The sequence below is a fragment of the Pleurodeles waltl genome, chromosome 2_1, assembly GCF_031143425.1.
Source record: "Pleurodeles waltl isolate 20211129_DDA chromosome 2_1, aPleWal1.hap1.20221129, whole genome shotgun sequence".
Classification (NCBI taxonomy): Eukaryota; Metazoa; Chordata; class Amphibia; order Caudata; family Salamandridae; genus Pleurodeles; species Pleurodeles waltl.
Window position 1 is genome coordinate 16,369,588 of NC_090438.1, and position 20,982 is coordinate 16,390,569.

General features: G+C 47.7%; 1 protein-coding gene across 1 annotated transcript in view; it reads left to right on the plus strand.

Moving 5' to 3' along the window:
* The window catches only part of LOC138260390 (nicotinamide N-methyltransferase-like), a 50,597-nt gene that overhangs the window by 22,504 nt on the left and 7,111 nt on the right, over window positions 1-20,982 (plus strand). Inside the window, exon 3 of the mRNA XM_069208830.1 lies at window positions 1,355-1,562. Coding sequence (XP_069064931.1) covers window positions 1,355-1,562 — 208 coding nt within the window. The remainder of the gene's footprint in view (window positions 1-1,354; window positions 1,563-20,982) is intronic.

Here is a 20,982-nt window from a genome sequence, read left to right on the forward strand (position 1 = left end):
TGATTTTGCCATCTCTGAGGCCAGGGGTCTCAAAGGCAGTGCCAGGGGTCGCAAGGAGCAAGGCAGGGGTTGCAGCTGCGCTCCCTGGTGACTCCTAAATGACGTCCATGTAGGTGATGCCATTTCCACACATTATCGTTTGCGTACTGTATAGTTTTATCAGTAAAACTGTGTCTGCAATTGTAATTGGCGTTTCCTTTTAAAATATGTTGTCTGTAATGGCATTGTGTTACCACACCTAGCATACTCCACACTACGCCGCTCCACTCTACACCACTCTATTGTACAACTCTCTACTCTACTCTATGCCACTCCACTCTAAGCCACTCCAGTCTACGACACTCTACAAAACTGTACTCCATGACATGACACTCCACTTCACTCGATGCCACTTCAAGCTAGGACACTCCATGCCACTCCACTCTACGACACTTCACTCTATGACGCTTCGTGACACTTTACTCCACTCTACGCCACAACACTTTACTGCACTCTATACCACTCTACTCTACTCTCTCCACTCTATGACACTGTACTTTACTCCACCCAATGCCACTCCACCCTGACACACAACTCCATTCTATGACTCTAATCCATTCTACTACACTCCACTCTACAACACTCTACTCCATCCCATGTCACTATACGCCACTCCACTCAAGGACCCTACTCCGTTCTACACCACTCCACTCTATGACTACTTCACATTACAGCAGTCCACTGTATGACTCTACTCCACTCAGTGCCACCCCACAACACTCCACTCTAGGGCACTCTATGACACTCCACTCTATGGCACTCTACTCTATGAGACTTTAGTCCACTCTATGCACCTCCACTCCACTCCACTCTCTGCCACTCGACTGTACGTCATTAACATTTAGCCATGCTAAGCAGCAGCCAAGATAGTGTACAACATGGCTAAAACACACTCTTCCATAGACAAGACCTGTTGGCTTTGCATATGATTGTTGTGACCAAGAGCTTGAAACTTTAATTCACTAGCAACATTAAGTAGCTTGGAAGCAATCAAGGCCAAGAGATCTACATTATGTTTAAAAAGCTGGACCAGCCTCTTCCAGAGATGGGTATTACAAATTCTAGGCCTAACTTCAGAATATTAGAAACTCATACTTGTAATGGTTTGGAGCTTCTCCCTAATAGCTTCCCCACACTTTTGATTTGATTATATTGTATTGTTATCTTTACACTGGGGGGAGAGCAGGACACACAATGTAACATAGAAGTTGTGATGAAAAGAGCACTGGAAATGTCTGTTTTCTCGATTTGCAGATGTGAAAGCATCATTTGATAGCTCTGTAGTACACTGATGTGTGAATATTTCTCTGAGCAGGTGCTGCGAAAGGGGGCTCTCTGATTCTAGTTTCCATCGGCCCCCTCATCCATTACACCATCCCATCCTCTGAGTATTTCGCTGAGATCACCTTTGCCTGTTTGAATGACAAGTCCATAGAGGAGCTACAGAAATGGCTGAAGAATGACCCTGATGCCATGGACTGTAGTCACGCAATACAGTTCTTTTGTGAATTGCAGGGCAGCAGGTATGGATCCTATTCTGTGTGAACCAAACTCTTTCTTTTTCTCTTTAGAGTATGGTGTTTTAAAACCATTATAAAAAAGCCTAAGTGCTCTTGAGTGGAACCCAAATGTCAAGGGTAGAGTGTAAGTAAATATTCAATGTAATACTCCTGAAAGTGCCACGGTGTATGTGAGGCACCTTCTCCCAGTTGGAGGGGAGTCAGAGGTACTGGTCAATCCTTGTGTCAAGTAATGCTGAATGTATGGTTGAAGGTTCATTTCACAGTAGGACTCGTTTACACTGCTTTTATTTTCAACAAGTCTAATGGACCTGGGATGATTCTTGCACAAAAGGCTCATTTTACAGGTTTTCTGGCAGGCCCTCTGCATGTTTTTGTGAAATATGTTCCACCACAAGAGGACATTTGACTTTTCTGGGGATGAGGTTCTTCCAAAGCGTTACTCGTTTTAACATGGGTGACTGCCCTCCAGTGTGGCACCGCTAATGTATAATGGCAACTGGGGGTTCATATATTATGGGGTACAGTCCTAGTTCTCTGCCCCCTCCCCAAGTTGGAAGAGAATGCTAACTGGCCCGGCTGTGGGTCTCTGGAGTACATTTAGTCCTTATACACTTGGTTGCCGGTATATGTTGCGGTTGATCATACTGACCCTTCCGCTGTTTGTGAATATACTCTGTCTTTGTGAGCCTGCTCCTGAAGTTCACCTGCAGTGGGCCCAGTCTTCGGCTTACTTTGCTTTCAGGTGTGAAGTCAGTTGAGTTATACTCACTTTCCTGATGATGTCACGCTACACATACCATCACTGTTGGTGTACCACTTTATAAAGTGGTGTGGGTACAGCAGCACCCGTCGCACTTTGCACTGTCCGTAATTCGGGCAGTGGAAAGCACGACTGGGCTGTCCATGGGGGCCCCTGCACTGCCCATGTCAAGTGCATGGGCAGTGCAGGGGCCCCCAGGAGGCCCTGATGCCCCCATTCCGCCAGCCTTTCCATGGCGGTCCACCCGCCATGAAAAGTCTAGCGGATTGGGGAGTTGTAATCCCAAGGGCGGCACTGCATGCAGCGCCACCCTTGCGGATTACAACCGCCGAGACCGCCAGACTGTCGACTGGCGGCAACCTGGCAGTCTCGTGATCACACTATGGTGGCTCCGCCACAGTCGTAATGTGACATTCAGACCGCCACATCCGCGGCGGTCTGACCGCCACTGCGAGTCTGGCGGTCTTAAAAACCCCAGACTCGTAATGAGGGCCATAGTCTACTAAGCTAAAAAGTTCATACATGTTAATAAAATACACTTTTTTGAAGTTTGCAGAGTTTATCATGTTTCTACATGTTTAATGTAAGATGTCTTTAAAACTAAAGGTGTTCTTTTCTTCTTTACCGTTCGGCTTTCTGACTGTTCCTGCTCTGTGAAGTGAATGGCAACCCAATGCTGCTTTTCACCAGGGGGGTGCAATTAAATGTTAGGAGGGTCGCATGCGGCCTCTGGGGCATTTTTTGAGTATCCCTGCTGTAGGCAGTACCTGCCTTTGCCTTTCATCTTTATTTATACATTCAGGGGCTTATTTACAAGCCCCTATAGGCCACCAGAATGTCACTTTTAGTGATGGTCCAACGGTGCACTCTGCAGGGCCATATGTACAAGGCCACGTAAGGCCACCCTGCGTGGCTTTTCATGGCCTTGTAGATAGGGACCGGGGCAACACACCGCAAGTTGCTGCCTTGCCTCACACTGCGACAGGGACGTGTGCCATGGGCATTACGGTGATACATAACACGCATGGCACATGACAAATCCCCAGATTTACTAGCTTTTGTAAACCCAGGAATGCGTCAACAGTCTACACTTCGCCAGAGGAGGCGTAACGAGGAGAAATACCTTTATTTCTCCTCTTTTTTTCTTTTTCTATGTGTGCTTCATTTTGCATTGAAAGAGGAAAAGGCCTCTCATGATTGTTTTTGTGCAGGAAGGCGTCCCTTCCTGCACAAAAACAATCATCTCCACAAAACAGACACCCTTGCCCCATGGTGCAAGGATGCCTACATTGGTGCATGGCTGCCCATTGTGTGCCAGCACAGAGGAAAAGGGCAGGAATGCGTCCTATGTCATAGATACGGTACATTCCTGCCCTTTTCTTTTGATGCAAGCAGCGTAGCAAGAATCCATGTTGCGCTGCCCTGCGCCAAAACCTCATAAATGAGGCCCTCATTGTTTTTCTTGTATTCGGTGTTCACGACCCATGAGACACCTTCATTATTTCTGTTTTAGTTCATCACAGGGGTGCTGACAGACTTTGTTCAGGAGTGAGGGGCAGGCAGGGGCTACCGGCCATAGCCAAGGGACTGGGGTTGTTAGCCTCTACTGTCCCAGTTCCATCCTGTTATGGCTAAAAAACTGGGACAGTTAAAACATCTTCAATACACTGACTTCTCAGAGATGTTAGTGTGAGGGCATAGCAAGTTCAGAGCTCAACAGAGACTCAACAGCACAATATTATGAGTTTTCCCTCCAGAGCTTCTCTTAACAAATACAAAAGTACATTTACATTATTACATTATAAGATGCAATACTACAGATTTAAACAAAAAGAATCTGTTGGAAAATGGCCCTCTCTGAAGAGTCACCCCAAAATGTTCACCTTCCTCCTCCCCTTTCTCTGACCTCATTTTTGTTGGCTTTAGGACTCTGAACACGTTACCACTGCTAACCAGTGCTAAAGTGCATGTGTTCTCTCCCTAAAAACATACCCAATTGGCATATTTACATATTTAATGTACTTGTAAGTCCCTAGTAAAGTGCACTACATGTGCCCAGGGCCTGGAAAATAAATGCTAGTAGTGGACTTGCAGCACTGATTGTGCCACCCACATAAGTAGTCCCTTAATCATATCTCAGGCCTGCCATTGCAATGCCTGTGTGTGTTAAAACTACTTGCCACTCCTTAAACTCCCCTTTTTCTACACATACGTCACCCTTAAGGTACACCTTAGGTAATCCAAAGGGCGGGGTGCTATGTAAGTAAAAGGCAGGAAATGCACTTATGTGTTTTACATGTCCTCGTAGAGAAGAACTCACGAATTCATTTTCCACTACTATGAGGCCTGTTCCTCTCGTAGATTAGCATTAGAACTGTCCCCATGTACTTTTAAGTGGTAGATTCTGATCTGAAAGGAGTAGCTCTGTCATGTTTAGTATGGCCAGAATGGTAATAGAAAATCCTGCTTCCTGGTGAAGTTGGATTTAATATTTCTATTGAAGAAATGCCACTTTTAGAAAGTGGGCATTTCTCTGCACTTACTGCCATCTGTACCTTACAGCCTGTCTCCAATCCCTGTTTGGTCTATGCTGGTTGACAGCTCCCCTTCTGCATTACAGCCAGACAGCCATAAACACAGGACACTCAGTCACATCTGCATTCATCTGCATATTGCATGGGTTTCCCTGGGCAGGAAGGGTGGAGGGGCTCACACTTACATTTCAAAGGCCAGTGGCCTGCCCTCACACAAAGGACTGATAACCCCCGCAAAGGATCCTGGCAGACAGGACTGGGCTGAAAGGGGAACTGGTGCACTTCAAAACCACTTTTTGAAGTTTTCCCCACATTAAAGGCATTTTGGGGTATATAACCTGGGTCTCTTACCCCACCAAATTATACACTTCTGGACCTACACCTGGACTCTGTCAGAGAGACTGTCTGGCTGCCCAAAGGACTAATCTAGACTGTTTTGCTGAAGGACTGCTTTCCTGCTTGTTGCCCTGCTGCCTGGTGCTCCTGACTCTGCCTTCCTCCAAAAGGGATCTCCAAGGGGTTGGCTTCAGTTTGCCTCCTGTTTCTGAAGCATCAGGGCCAATAAAGACTTCACTCTTTCAGGAAATCCCTGTGCATTTGAAAATGGACGCAATACCTGCATCTCTGCTGGAAAATCGATGCATCACTGACCGGAGCAACGCAGCACCGGACTCGCAACTGGAAATCTGACGCAGCTCCTGGCTCACAGCTGAAAAATCTCTGCAACACCTACCGGATCGATGCAGCACCTGCTCCTTTCTACCAGCAGGTCCAGGATTTTCATCGCATCATCACTGAGCATCAAAATATCCCGGAAATTGACGCATCAACTTACAGTGTGGAAAGAAACGATGCTTCGACAACTGGCAAGTGCTTGGGTTAGCCCCATGTTCAGTCCATTCAAGGCAAATTGGGGTGGGTGTCTCAGGTTCACAATATTCTTCAGCGACGTGGACAGGGTTTGTGCACTACTTAAATGCAATGGTCATGCCAACAACAGTGACTTTGGGCACACCAACCAGTGCCAGGCCAACGCCAGGCCAGTCAGGTACATTTGGGCTTTTACTATGGCTGCAGTGGCAGGAGTGATGATTGAGTTCACTCTGATGTACCGCACCAGTGCTGAGGGTCCTCTGCTCTAGTTGAGTGTCTGGCTCTAAGTTGAAAACGCACCAGTCAGGCACTTCTTGAGTCTCTGGTGGATGGACCACAGCACTGTGCCAATTTCTCTTGTCCACATCAATAGCTCTTCCTACATGGTTGTCACATTGTTTGCTGTTTCCATCTTCGTTCAGGCAGAACTCTCCAGGCATTGCCGGAAAGGAGAAACGGATCTTCCTCCAGGTAAGGCTCCAGTCGATCTCCCCTCACCTGTGGGGCCCTGGCTCTCAGGTAGACACCAGGTCTGGTTGCACAGTAGTCTTCTGGGTACTCTCCAGAGCACATCCTCTTTGGTCAGTGAGAACTTGGAACTGGAACGACAAGTGGGTCAACAGCTCACACTCTTACACAAGTTCCGCAGCCAGTAAATGTGTATTCTCATTCTGCACTAGGCCGGGTCAATTCTCTTTTCATGTGTCCTTCTCAAGCTGTCTTCCAGACTCAGCCTTTGCCTCAATTGATGCTCTTCAAAGCAGGGTAGTCTCCAGGTTGGAGCACCTACAACAGAGGCACAAAGAGTTGTGAGTAGCCTGCAGCTGACTATCACCACCCTACCTGATAGCGAACAGGAAAAGACACAAAAAGCTGGCCCCATTCAAAGGACCCTTTACATACTGACAAAAGGACTGCTCTCTACCAATTGTCAGCCTCCAGGAAGAGCAATAAGCAGCCCTCTGCATCAAACGATCTAATTCCATTTGTAAGGGGGAGCCTCTGTCCTCTTTTCCCACTTCAGTGTCTAGGTTCACTTGCTGTAGTCACAGGAATGTCAGTAATACACTTTCACTGTCCAGCAAAGTAACCTTACTCACAGGCCTGTGCCACTCTTGTTTACTCATATGCCAATTGTAGGAAAGTACCATATTGCCTGGCATGTTACCCCCATTTTTACTGTATGTATGTTTGTTTTTGCCTGTGTGTCACTGGGATCCAGCTAGGCAGGACCCCAGTGCTCATAAAGTATGCCCTGTATGTGTTCCCTGTGTGGTGCCTAACTGTATCACCGAGGCTCTGCTAACCAGAACCTCAGTGTTTATGCTCTCTCTGGTTATGCTCTCTCTGCTTTTTAAATTGTCACTGCAGGCTATTGACGGTTTTCCCAATTCTCATTGGCACACTTAAAATTCCCTTGTATATGGTATCTAGGTACCCAGGGTATTGGGGTTCCAGGAGATCCCTATGGGCTGCAGCATTTCTTTTGCCACCCATAGGGAGCTCAGACAATTCTTACACAGGACTGCCACTGCAGCCTGAGTGAAATAACGTCCACGTTATTTCACAGCCATTTTACACTGCACTCCCCGGACTTTGTGAGTGCGGGGACACCATTACACGCGTGCACTACATATAGGTCACTGCCTATATGTAGCATCACAATGGTAACTCCGAACATGGCCATGTAACATGTCTAGGATCATGGAATTGTCACCCCAACACCATTCTGTTAGTGGGGGGACAATTCCATGCATCCCGGGTTTCCAGAATAGAGCCTGGGTACTGCCAAACTAACTTTCATGGGTCTCCACTGCAGCTACCGCTGCTGCCAACCCCTCAGACAGGTTTCAGCCCCCCTGGGGCCTGGGCAGCCTGGTCCCAGGAAGGCAAAACAAAGGATTTCCTCTGAGAGAGGGTGTTACACCCTCTCCCTTTGGAAATAGGTGTGAACGGCCTGGGAGGAGTAGCCTCTCCTGGCCTCTGGAAATGCTTTGAAGGGCACAGATGGTGCCCTCTCTGCATAAGCCAATCTTCACCGGTTCAGGGATCCCCCAGCCCTGCTCTGGCATGAAAATGGACGAAGGAAAGGGGAGTGACCACTCCCCTGACCAGCACCTCCCAGGGGAGGTGCCCAGAGCTCCTCCAGTGTGTCCCAGACCTCTGCCACCTTGGATGCAGTGGTGTGAGGGCACAATGGACAGCTCTGAGTGGCCAGTGCCAGCAGGTGACGGAGGAGACCCCTCCTGATAGGTGCTTACCTTTCTCAGTAGCCGATTCTCCTCTGTGGGCTATTTAGGGTCTCTCCTGTGGGCCTCTCACCAGATAGCAAATGCAAGAGCTCACCAGAGTTCCTCTGCACTTCCTTCTTTGACTTCTGCCAAGGATCGACCGCTGACTGCTCCAGGACGCCTGCATAACCGCAACAAAGTAGCAAGAAGACTACCAGCAACATTGTAGTGCCTCATCCTGACGGCTTTCTCGACTGTTTCCTGGTGGTGCATGCTCTGAGGGCTGTCTGCCTTCATCCTGCACTGGAAGCCAAGAAGAAACCTCCTGTGGGTCGACCGAATCTTCCCCCTGCCAACGCAAGCACCAAACTTCTGCATCACTGGTCCTCTGGGTCCCCTCTCATCCTGACGAGCGTGGTCCCTGGAACACAGGAGCTGGGTCCAAATGTCTTCGACAGTCCAGTGGCCCATCTGTCCAAATGTGGTGGAGGTAAGTCCTTACCTCCCCATGCCAGACAGTAACTGCGTGAACTGCAGCTGCCCGGGCTTCTGTGCACTTTTGCAAGACTTCCTTCGTGCACAGCCTAGCCCAGGTCCCCAGCACTCCGTCCTGCATTGCCCAACTCGCTGAGTTGGACTTCGACGTCGTGGGACCCTCTTTTGTGACTCTGAGTCGACTGCTATCCTCAGATCTTCTAAGTGCCTGTTCAGGTACTTCTGTGGGTGCTGCCTGCTTCTGCGTGGGCTCTCTGTGTTGCTGAGCGCCCCCTCTATCTCCTCCTCCAAGGGGCGACCTCCTAGTCCTTCCTGGGCCCTAGCAGCACCCAAAAACGTCAACTGCGACTCTTGCAGATAGCAAGGCTTGTTTACGGTCTTTCTGTGTGGAAACAACTCTGCATCCTCCAGCACGCCGTGGGACATCTTCTGACCAAAGGAGAAGTTCCTGGCACCTTCCGTTGTTGCAGAATCTTTGGCTTCTTCCACCCGGAGGCAGCCCTTTTGCACCTTCATCTGGGGTTTAATGGGCTCCTGCCCCCCCTGGACACTTTCGTGACTCTTGGACCTGGTCCCCTTCCTTTACAGGTCCTCAGGTCCAGGAATACGTCTTCAGTGTTTTGCAGTCAGTTGTTGTCCTTGCAGAATCCCCTATCTCGACTTTACTGTCTTCATGGGGTAGTAGGGTAACTTTACTCCTACTTTTCAGGGTCTTGGGGTGGGGTATCTTGGACACCCTTAGTGTTTTCTTACACTCCCAGTGACCCTCTACACACTACACTAAGCCTGGGGTCCATTCGTGGTCCGCATTCCACTGATGGAGTATATGGATTCTGTTGCCCCAAGGCCTATTTCTCCCTATTGCATTTTATTGTGTCCTACATTGTTTGCACTACTTTTCTAACTGTTACTTACCTGATTTTGGTTTGTGTGCATATAATTTGTGTATATTACTTACCTCCTAAGGGAGTATATCCTCTGAGATACGTTTGGCATATTGTCACTAAAATAAAGTACCTTTTTAGTAACTCTGAGTATTGTGTTTTCTTATGATATAGTGCTATAAGATATAAGTGGTATAGTAGGAGCTTTGCATGTCTCCTAGTTCAGCCTAAGCTGATCTGCTATAGCTACCTCTATCAGCCTAAGCTGCTAGAACACCTTTAATCTATTAATAAGGGATAACTTGTCCTGGCACAAGTTTTAAGTACCACAAGGTACCCACTATATGCCAGGCCAGCCTCCTACATTGGTGGCAGCAGTGGGATAAGTACTTATAACTGCTTTACCACTTTGTCATTGGAGCTTTTCATGAGAAAAACATATACAAAATATTTCAATATATACACATGGAACCAAAACAGTTTACTGTTCTGCTCTAAAACTTTCAACAAAGTTTCTGAAAAGTTTGGAAAACTTTTAAACGTTTTCAAAAAGTTTGAAAAAGTTTTTTTCTCTGTGCTTTCAAAAGTTCTAAAACTTTTTCTCTCTCTGTCTTAAACCTTTTCTATCATATCTGCAGTAGAGCTCACTCCCAAAATTGTTCAAGCAACCTATGAGAGTTTAAACTTTAAAAGTTTGAGGGTTCTCTGCAGAGAAAGAGGTTTAAGCATTGGTAAGAATCCTACAAAAGCCTTTCTCTTTAACCTTCTCCTAGAGAGTGACCAGAACCAGTCTGCCCCATCCCAGGAACAGGAGGTAGGAGGTAGGAGGGGAGGGTGCCCAGTCAGACTCAGAGGAGTTCCCTGAAGAGACTGTGTAGGGTTCTTTCAAAGACCTGCCACCTAGCAGGCCACCTAGTGACACTAGTAGTGGGTCACACATTAGTAGGGCACCTTTCACCCCTAGAGGTCAGGTTACTAGAGTCCAGCCAGTTAGAGACAGGTCTCTCTCTGCCAATTCCCAAATTTCCTCTGTATCTAAACATTCCCAAGCCTCCCACCCTGAGGATAACTTAATGGAAAGGGAAGTCAGAAAGCTGAGGTTGGAAGAGGCCAGGCTGAAGCTTAAACAGCAGCAGCTGGCCTTAGACAGGGAATCTCTGGATCTAGAGAGGGAAAGACAGAGATTGGGGTTAGTTCCCCATGGTGGCAGCAGCAGTGTTTTTGATAGCAATCATGTTAGAGAGCAAGATTCCAGAAACCTGCATAAGATAGTCCCCCCTTACAAGGAGGGGGATGACATTAACAAGTGGTTTGCTGCACTTGAGAGGGCCTGTATGGTACAGTTGGTCCCTCAAAGGTAGTGGGCTGCTATCTTGTGGCTATCTTTCACTGGTAGGGATAGGCTCCTTACTGTTAAAGAAAGTGATGCTAATAATTACAAAGTTTTGAAGGATGCACTCTTGGATGGATTTGGCTTAACCACTGAACAATGCAGGATTAAGTTCAGAGACACCAGAAAAGAATCCTCTCAAGACTGGACAGACTTTGTAGACTGTTCAGTGAAGGCCTTAGAGGGTTGGTTGCATGGCAGTAAGGTGACTGACTATGAAAGCCTGTATAATCTAATCCTGAGAGAGCATATTCTTAACAATTGTGTGTCTGATTTGTTACACCAGTACTTGGTAGACTCAGATCTGACCTCTCCCCAAGAATTGGGAAAGAAGGCAGACAAATGGGTCAGAACAAGAGTGAACAGAAAAGTTCATACAGGGGGTGACAAGGATGGCAAGAAGAAGGATGGTAAGTCTTCTGACAAGGGTGGGGACAAAGATAAAAACACATTCTGAGTCTTCATCAGACCCACAAAAATCCTCTGGGGGTGATGGGTCCAAATCCTCTTCTAACAATCAGAAAAAGCCTTGGTGTTATTTATGTAAAGTAAAAGGCCATTGGGCAAGTGATTCCACTTGCCCAAAGAAAAGCACCAAACCTCCCACCACCACAACCCCAACACCAACCTCTAGTGCCCCTAGTAATAGCAGTGGTGGTAGGACGTCTACTACAAATAGCCAATCCAAGGGTGTAGCTGGGCTCACTATTGGCAGTGTAGTTGGGGTTGGTCTTGTTAGGGAGACCACAGAGGCTGTTTTAGTCTCTGATGGTGGCATTGACTTTGCCACCTTGGTTGCTTGTCCCCTTAATATGGGTAAGTACAAGCAGCTACCCCTAATCAACGGGGTTGAGGCCTACAGGGACACAGGAGCCAGTGTAACTATGGTGATTGAGAAGCTGGTTCACCCTGATCAACACCTACTTGGTCAGCAGTACCAAGTGACTGATGCTCATAATAACATACTTAGCCACCCCATGGCTGTTGTTAATCTCAACTGGGGGCGGGGGGTTACTGGTCCAAAGAAAGTTGTGGTAGCCACTGAATTACCTGTAGATTGCTTACTAGGCAATGATTTGGAGACATCAGCTTGGGCTGAAGTGGAGTTGGAGGCTCATGCAGCAATGCTGGGCATTCCTGGGCATATTTTTGCTTTAACCAGGGCTCAGGCCAAAAAGCAAAAAGGACAGGGAAACTTGGATCCTGTGACAATGGACCAAGTGCTCCCAAAAGCTAGGGGTAGAAATGGTAAATCCTTGCCCACTATCCCTCCCTCTCCAGAAGATTTGCCTTTTGAGGAAGAAGAATCCTCTCCCTGTGCAGAACCTACACCAGATGAGCTGGCAGCAGACACTGCTGAGCTTTCGGGTGCAGGGGGACCTGTTAGGGAAGAGCTGAGTGTGGCACAGCAGACCTGTCCCATACTAGAGGGTTTAAGACAGCAAGCTGTCAAGCAGCAGAATGCGGATGTCAGTGATAGCAATAAGGTGTAATAGGAAGACAACCTCTTGTATACTGAGTCAAGGGACCCTAAACCTGGAGCTGCCAGGAGATTGGTCATTCCATTGCAGTACAGAGAGTTTCTTCTTACCTTGGCACATGACATTCCTTTGGCTGGGCATTTGGGCCAGACGAAAACATGGGACAGGCTTGTTCCCCTGTTTCACTGGCCTCATATGTCAGAGGACACTAAAGAGTTTTGTTGCTCTTGTGTGACCTGCCAAGCCAGTGGCAAGACTGGTGGCACTCCAAAGGCCCCCTTGATCCCACTTCCAGTGGTTGGGGTGCCCTTTGAAAGGGTAGGGGTTGACATAGTTGGCCCCCTTGACCCTCCAACAGCTTCAGGCAATAGATGTATCCTGATGGTAGTGGACGATGCTACTAGGTACCCTGAAGCCATTCCCTTAAGGACCACTACATCTCCTGCAGTGGCAAAGGCCCTCCTGGGAATCTTTTCCAGAGTGGGTTTCCCTAAGGAAGTGGAGTCAGACAGAGGTAGTAACTTCATGTCTGCATACCTCAAGGCAATGTGGAAGGAATGTGGTGTAACTTACAAGTTTACTACCCCTTACCATCCACAAACAAATGGTCTGGTTGAAAGGTTTAATAAAACTCTCAAAGGTACCATAATGGGACTCCCTGAAAAACTCAGAAGGAGATGGGATGTCCTGTTACCTTGCCTCCTTTTTGCTTACAGGGAGGTACCCCAGAAAGGAGTGGGCTTCAGCCCCTTTGAACTCCTCTTTGGGCACCCTGTGAGAGGTCCCCTTGCTCTTGTTAAGGAGGGTTGGAAACAACCCTTAAAAGTTCCTAAACAGGACATTGTGGACTATGTACTTGGCCTAAGATCAAGCATGGCTGAGTATATGAAAAAGGCCAGTAAAAACCTTCAGGCCAGCCAGGAGCTGCAAAAGCAATGGCATGACCAGAAGGCTGTCCTGACTCAGTACCACCCAGGACAGAAGGTGTGGGTATTGGAGACTGTGGACCCAAGAGCACTCCAGGACAAGTGGAGTGGACCCCATCTAATTGTTGAGTAAAAGGGTGAGATTACCTACTTGGTAGACATTGGCACTGCCAGGAGTCACCTTAGGGTACTCCATGTCAAGCGCATGAAACCCTACTATGACAGGGATGATCTCACCCTGCTCATGGCAACTGATGAGGGACAGGAAGCAGAGAGTGACCCTCTTCCTGATCTCTTCTCCACCACTGAAGGTGATGGCTTAGTGGAGAGAGTAGTACTTGCAGAAGGTCTTACTGCAGAGCAGAAAGATAACTGTATAAATATCTTAAGTCAGTTTTCAGAACTCTTCTCACTGATACTAGGTACCAGTACTTGGTGTGAGCATACAATTAATACTGGAGACAGTTTACCTGTCAAAAGTAAGATTTATAGGCAGCCTGACCATGTCAGGGACTGCATTAAACAAGAGGTTCAGAAAATGCTAGACTTAGGAGTGATTGAGCCTTCAGAAAGCCCATGGGCTAGCCCAGTGGTGCTTGTCCCTAAACCTCACAGTAAAGATGGAAAAAGAGAGATGAGGTTTTGTGTTGACTATAAAGGGCTCAACCAAGTAACCAAGACAGATGCTCACCCTATACCCAGGGCAGATGAGCTCATAGATACACTGGCTTCTGCCAAGTATCTAAGCACTTTTGATCTAACTGCAGGGTATTGACAGATTAGGTTATCAGAAGATGCTAAACCAAATACTGCATTTTCTACCATTGAAGGGCACTATCAATTTACAGTAATGCCCTTTGGTCTGAAAAATGCTCCAGCCACTTTTCAAAGGTTGGTGAACACAGTCCTGCAAGGGTTGGAAGCTTTTAGTTCAGCATATCTAGATGATATAGCTGTCTTTAGCTCAACCAGGTATGATCACCTGGTCCACCTATGGAAAGTTTTGGAGGCCCTGCAAAAGGCAGGCCTCACTATCAAGGCCTCAAAGTACCAGATAGGGCAGGGGAAAGTGGTTTATCTGGGCCACCTGGTAGGTGGGGAACAGATTGCACCACTGCAGGGGAAGATCCAGACCATTATGTAATGGACTCCCCCTACAACTCAAACCCAGGTGAGAGCCTTTTTAGGCCTCACAGGGTACTATAGGAGATTCATCAAGAATGATGGCTCCATAGCAGCTCCTCTTAATGATCTCACTAGCAAAAAGATGCCGAAAAAGGTATTGTGGACAGCTAGCTGTCATAAAGCTTTTGATGAGCTCACACAGGCCATGTGCTCTGCACCTGTCCTAAAAAGCCCTTGCTACTCCAAGAAATTAATAGTCCAGACTGATGGTTCTGAATTAGGGGTTGGGGCAGTGCTATCACAGCTGAATACTGAGGGAGAGGATCAACCTGTTGTTTTTATCAGCAGGAGGTTGACCCCTAGAGAAAAGCGTTGGTCTGCCATAGAGAGGGAGGCCTTTGCTGTGGTCTGGGCACTGAAAAAGTTGAGACCATACCTGTTTGGTACTCACTTTATTGTTCAGGCAGACCACAAACCTCTACTTTGGTTAAAACAAATGAAAGGCGAAAACCCTAAATTGTTGAGGTGGTCCATATCCCTACAGGGAATGGACTATACAGTGGAACATAGACCTGGGAGTACCCACTCCAATGCAGATGGACTCTCCAGATATTTCCACTTAGACAATGAAGACTCATCTGGGCAAGATTAGCCTTATTGTCCCTTGTTTGGGGGGGGTTGTGTAGGAGAGTACTATTTTGCCTGGCATGTTACCCCCATTTTTACTGTATGTATGTTTGTTTTTGCCTGAGTGTCACTGGGATCCTGCTAATCAGGACCACAGTGCTCATAAAGTATGCCCTGTATGTGTTCCCTGTGTGGTGCCTAACTGTATCACTGAGGCTCTGCTAACCAGAACCTCAGTGTTTATGCTCTCTCTGCTTTTTAAATTGTCACTGCAGGCTAGTGACTGTTTTTCCCAATTCTCATTGGCACACTGGAACACCCTTAAAATTCCCTTGTATATGGTACCTAGGTACCCAGGGTATTGGGGTTCCAGGAGATCCCTATGGGCTGCAGCATTTCTTTTGCCACCCATAGGGAGCTCAGACAATTCTTACACAGGACTGCCACTGCAGCCTGAGTGAAATAACGTCCACGTTATTTCACAGCCATTTTACACTGCACTCCCCGGACTTTGTGAGTGCGGGGACACCATTACACGCGTGCACTACATATAGGTCACTGCCTATATGTAGCATCACAATGGTAACTCCAAACATGGCATGTAACATGTCTAGGATCATGGAATTGTCACCCCAATACCATTCTGTTAGTGGGGGGACAATTCCATGAGTCCTGGGTTTCCAGAATAGAGCCCGGGTACTGCCAAACTAACTTTCATGGGTCTCCACTGCAGCTACCGCTGCTGCCAACCCCCTCAGACAGGTTTCAGCCCCCCTGGGGCCTGGGCAGCCTGGTCCCAGGAAGGCAGAACAAAGGATTTCCTCTGAGAGAGGGTGTTACACCCTCTCCCTTTGGAAATAGGTGTGAACGGCCTGGGAGGAGTAGCCTCTCCTGGCCTCTGGAAATGCTTTGAAGGGCACAGATGGTGCCCTCTCTGCATAAGCAAATCTACACCGGTTCAGGGATCCCCCAGCCCTGCTCTGGCGTGAAAATGGACGAAGGAAAGGGGAGTGACCACTCCCCTGATCAGCACCTCCCAGGGGAGGTGCCCAGAGCTCCTCCAGTGTGTCCCAGGCCTCTGCCACCTTGGATGCAGTGGTGTGAGGGCACAATGGACAGCTCTGAGTGGCCAGTGCCAGCAGGTGACGTCAGAGACCCCTCCTGATAGGTGCTTACCTTTCTCAGTAGCCGATTCTCCTCTGTGGGCTATTTAGAGTCTCTCCTGTGGGCATCTCACCAGATAGCGAATGCAAGAGCTCACCAGAGTTCCTCTGCACTTCCCTCTTCGACTTCTGCCAAGGATCGACCGCTGACTGCCCCAGGACGGCTGCATAACCGCAACAAAGTAGCAAGAAGACTACCAGCAACATTGTAGTGCCTCATCCTGACGGCTTTCTCGACTGTTTCCTGGTGGTGCATGCTCTGAGGGCTGTCTGCCTTCATCCTGCACTGGAAGCCAAGAAGAAACCTCCTGTGGGTCGACCGAATCTTCCCCCTGCCAACGCAGGCACCAAACTTCTGCATCACTGGTCCTCTGGGTCCCCTCTCATCCTGACGAGCGTGGTCCCTGGAACACAGGAGCTGGGTCCAAATGTCTTCGACAGTCCAGTGGCCCATCTGTCCAAATGTGGTGGAGGTAAGTCCTTGCCTCCCCATGCCAGACAGTAAGTGCGTGAACTGCAGCTGCCCGGGCTTCTGTGCACTTTTGCAAGACTTCCTTCGTGCACAGCCTAGCCCAGATCCCCAGCACTCCGTCCTGCATGGGCCAACTCGCTGAGTTGGACTTCAACATCGTGGGACCCTCTTTTGTGACTCTGAGTCGACCGCTGTCCTCAGATCTTCTAAGTGCCTGTTCAGGTACTTCTGTGGGTGCTGCCTGCTTCTGCGTGGGCTCTCTGTGTTGCTGAGCGCCCCCTCTATCTCCTCCTCCAAGGGGCGACCTCCTAGTCCTTCCTGGGCCCTAGCAGCACCCAAAAACATCAACTGCGACTTTGCAGATAGCAAGGCTTGCTTACAGTCTTTCTGTGTGGAAACAACTCTGCATCCTCCAGCACGCCGTGGGACATCTTCTGACCAAAGGAGAAGTTCCTGGCACCTTCCGTTGTTGCAGAATCTTTGGCTTCTTCCACCCGGAGGCAGCCCTTTTGCACCTTCATCTGGGGTTTAATGGGCTCCTGCCCCCCCTGGACACTTTCGTGACTCTTGGACTTGGTCCCCTTCCTTTACAGGTCCTCAGGGGAATACGTCTTCAGTGTTTTGCAGTCAGTTGTTGTCCTTGCAGAATCCCCTATCTTGACTTTACTGTCTTTATGGGGTAGTAGGGTAACTTTACTCCTACTTTTCAGGGTCTTGGGGTGGGGTATCTTGGACACCCTTAGTGTTTTCTTACACTCCCAGTGACCCTCTACACACTACACTAAGCCTGGGGTCCATTCGTGGTTTGCATTCCACTGTTGGAGTATATGGATTCTGTTGCCCCAAGGCCTATTTCTCCCTATTGCATTTTATTGTGTCCTACATTGTTTGCACTACTTTTCTAACTGTTACTTACCTGATTTTGGTTTGTGTGCATATAATTTGTGTATATTACTTACCTCCTAAGGGAGTATATCCTCTGAGATACGTTTGGCATATTGTCCCTAAAATAAAGTACCTTTTTAGTAACTCTGAGTATTGTGTTTTCTTATGATATAGTGCTATAAGATATAAGTGGTATAGTAGGAGCTTTGCATGTCTCCTAGTTCAGCCTAAGCTGCTTTGCTATAGGTACCTCTATCAGCCTAAGCTGCTAGAACACCTCTAATCTATTAATAAGGGATAACTTGTCCTGGCACAAGTTTTAAGTACCACAAGGTACCCACTATATGCCAGGCCAGCCTCCTACATTGGTGGCAACAGTGGGATAAGTACTTATAACTGCTTTACCACTTTGTCATTGGAGCTTTTCATGAGAAAAACATATACAAAATATTTCAATATATACACATGGAACCAAAACAGTTTACTGTTCTGCTCTAAAACTTTCAACAAAGTTTCTGAAAAGTTTGGAAAACATTTTTAAACGTTTTCAAAAAGTTTGAAAAAGTTTTTTTCTCTGTGCTTTCAAAAGTTCTAAAACTTTTTCTCTCTCTGTCTTAAACCTTTTCTATCATATCTGCAGTAGAGCTCACTCCCAAAATTGTTCAAGCAACCTATGAGAGTTTAAACTTGAAAAGTTTGAGGGTTCTCTGCAGAGAAAGAGGTTTAAGCATTGGTAAGAATCCTATAAAAGCCTTTCTCTTTAACCTTCTCCTAGAGAGTGACCAGAACCAGTCTGCCCCATCCCAGGAACAGGAGGTAGGAGGGGAGGGTGCCCAGTCAGACTCAGAGGAGTTCCCTGAAGAGACTGGGGAGGGTTCTTTCAAAGACCTGCCACCTAGCAGGCCACCTAGTGACACTAGTAGTGGGTCACACATTAGTAGGGCACCTTTCACCCCTAGAGGTCAGGTTACTAGAGTTCAGCCAGTTAGAGACAGGTCTCTCTCTGCCAATTCCAAAATTTCCTCTGTATCTAAACATTCCCAAGCCTCCCATCCTGAGGATAACTTAATGGAAAGGGAACTCAGAAAGCTGAGGTTGGAAGAGGCCAGGCTGAAGCTTAAACAGCAACAGCTGGCCTTAGACAGGGAATCTCTGGATCTAGAGAGGGAAAGACAGAGATTGGGGTTAGTTCCCCATGGTGGCAGCAGCAGTGTTTTTGATAGCAATCATGTTAGAGAGCAAGATTCCAGAAACCTGCATAAGATAGTCCCCCCTTACAAGGAGGGGGATGACATTAACAAGTGGTTTGCTGCACTTGAGAGGGCCTGTATGGTACAGTTGGTCCCTCAAAGGTAGTGGGCTGCTATCTTGTGGCTATCTTTCACTGGTAGGGATAGGCTCCTTACTGTTAGAGAAAGTGATGCTAATAATTACAAAGTTTTGAAGGATGCACTTTTGGATGGATTTGGCTTAACCACTGAACAATGCAGGATTAAGTTCAGAGACACCAGAAAAGAATCCTCTCAAGACTGGACAGACTTTGTAGACTGTTCAGTGAAGGCCTTAGAGGGTTGGTTGCATGGCAGTAAGGTGACTGACTATGAAAGCCTGTATAATCTAATCCTGAGAGAGCATATTCTTAACAATTGTGTGTCTGATTTGTTACACCAGTACTTGGTAGACTCAGATCTGACCTCTCCCCAAGAATTGGGAAAGAAGGCAGACAAATGGGTCAGAACAAGAGTGAACAGAAAAGTTCATACAGGGGGTGACAAGGATGGCAAGAAGAAGGATGGTAAGTCTTCTGACAAGGGTGGGGACAAAGATAAAAACACATTCTGAGTCTTCATCAGGCCCACAAAAATCCTCTGGGGGTGATGGGTCCAAATCCTCTTCTAACAATTAGAAAAAGCCTTGGTGTTATTTATGTAAAGTAAAAGGCCATTGGGCAAGTGATTCCACTTGCCCAAAGAAAAGCACCAAACCTCCCACCACCACAACCCCAACACCAACCTCTAGTGCCCCTAGTAATAGCAGTGGTGGTAGGACGTCTACTACAAATAGCCAATCCAAGGGTGTAGCTGGGCTCACTATTGGCAGTGTAGTTGGGGTTGGTCTTGTTAGGAAGACCACAGAGGCTGTTTTAGTCTCTGATGGTGGCATTGACTTTGCCACCTTGGTTGCTTGTCCCCTTAATATGGGTAAGTACAAGCAGCTACCCCTAATCAACGGTGTTGAGGTTGAGGCCTACAGGGACACAGGAGCCAGTGTAACTATGGTGATAGAGAAGCTGGTTCACCCTGATCAACATCTACTTGGTCAGCAGTACCAAGTGACTGATGCTCATAATAACACACTTAGCCACCCCATGGCTGTTGTGAATCTCAACTGGGTGGGGGGGAGGTTACTGGTCCAAAGAAAGTTGTGGTAGCCACTGAATTACCTGTAGATTGCTTACTAGGCAATGATTTGGAGACATCAGTTTGGGCTGAAGTGGAGTTGGAGGCTCATGCAGCAATGCTGGGCATTCCTGGGCATATTTTTGCTTTAACCAGGGCTCAGGCCAAAAAGCAAAAAGGACAGGGAAACTTGGATCCTGTGACAATGGACCAAGTGCTCTCAAAAGCTAGGGGTAGAAATGGTAAATCCTTGCCCACTCTCCCTCCCTCTCCAGAAGATTTGCCTTTTGAGGAAGAAGACTCCTCTCCCTGTGCAGAACCTACACCAGATGAGCTGGCAGCAGACACTGCTGAGCTTTTGGGTGCAGGGGGACCTGTTAGGGACGAGCTGAGTGTGGCACAGCAGACCTGTCCCATACTAGAGGGTTTAAGACAGCAAGCTGTCAAGCAGCAGAATAGGGATGTCAGTGATAGCAATAAGGTGTAATAGGAAGACAACCTATTGTATACTGAGTCAAGGGACCCTAAACCTGGAGCTGCCAGGAGATTGGTCATTCCATTGCAGTACAGAGAGTTTCTTCTTACCTTGGCACATGACATTCCTTTTGGCTGGGCATTTGGGCCAGACGAAAACATGGGACAGGCTTGTTCCCCTGTTTCACTGGCCTCATATGTCAGAGGACACTAAAGAGTTTTGTCGCTCTTATGTGACCTGCCAAGCCAGTGGCAAGACTGGTGGCACTCCAAAGGCCCCCTTAATCCCACTTCCAGTGGTTGGGGTGCCCTTTGAAAGGGTAGGGGTTGACATAGTTGGCCCCCTTGACCCTCCAACAGCTTCAGGCAATAGATGTATCCTGATGGTAGTGGACAATGCCACTAGGTACCCTGAAGCCATTCCCTTAAGGACCACTACATCTCCTGCAGTGGCAAAGGCCCTCCTGGGAATCTTTTCCAGAGTGGGTTTCCCTAGGGAAGTGGTGTCAGACAGAGGTAGTAACTTCATGTCTGCATACCTCAAGGCAATGTGGAAGGAATGTGGTGTAACTTACAAGTTTACTACCCCTTACCATCCACAAACAAATGGTCTGGTTGAAAGGTTTAATAAAACTCTCAAAGGTACCATAATGGGACTCCCTGAAAAACTCAGAAGGAGATGGGATGTCCTGTTACCTTGC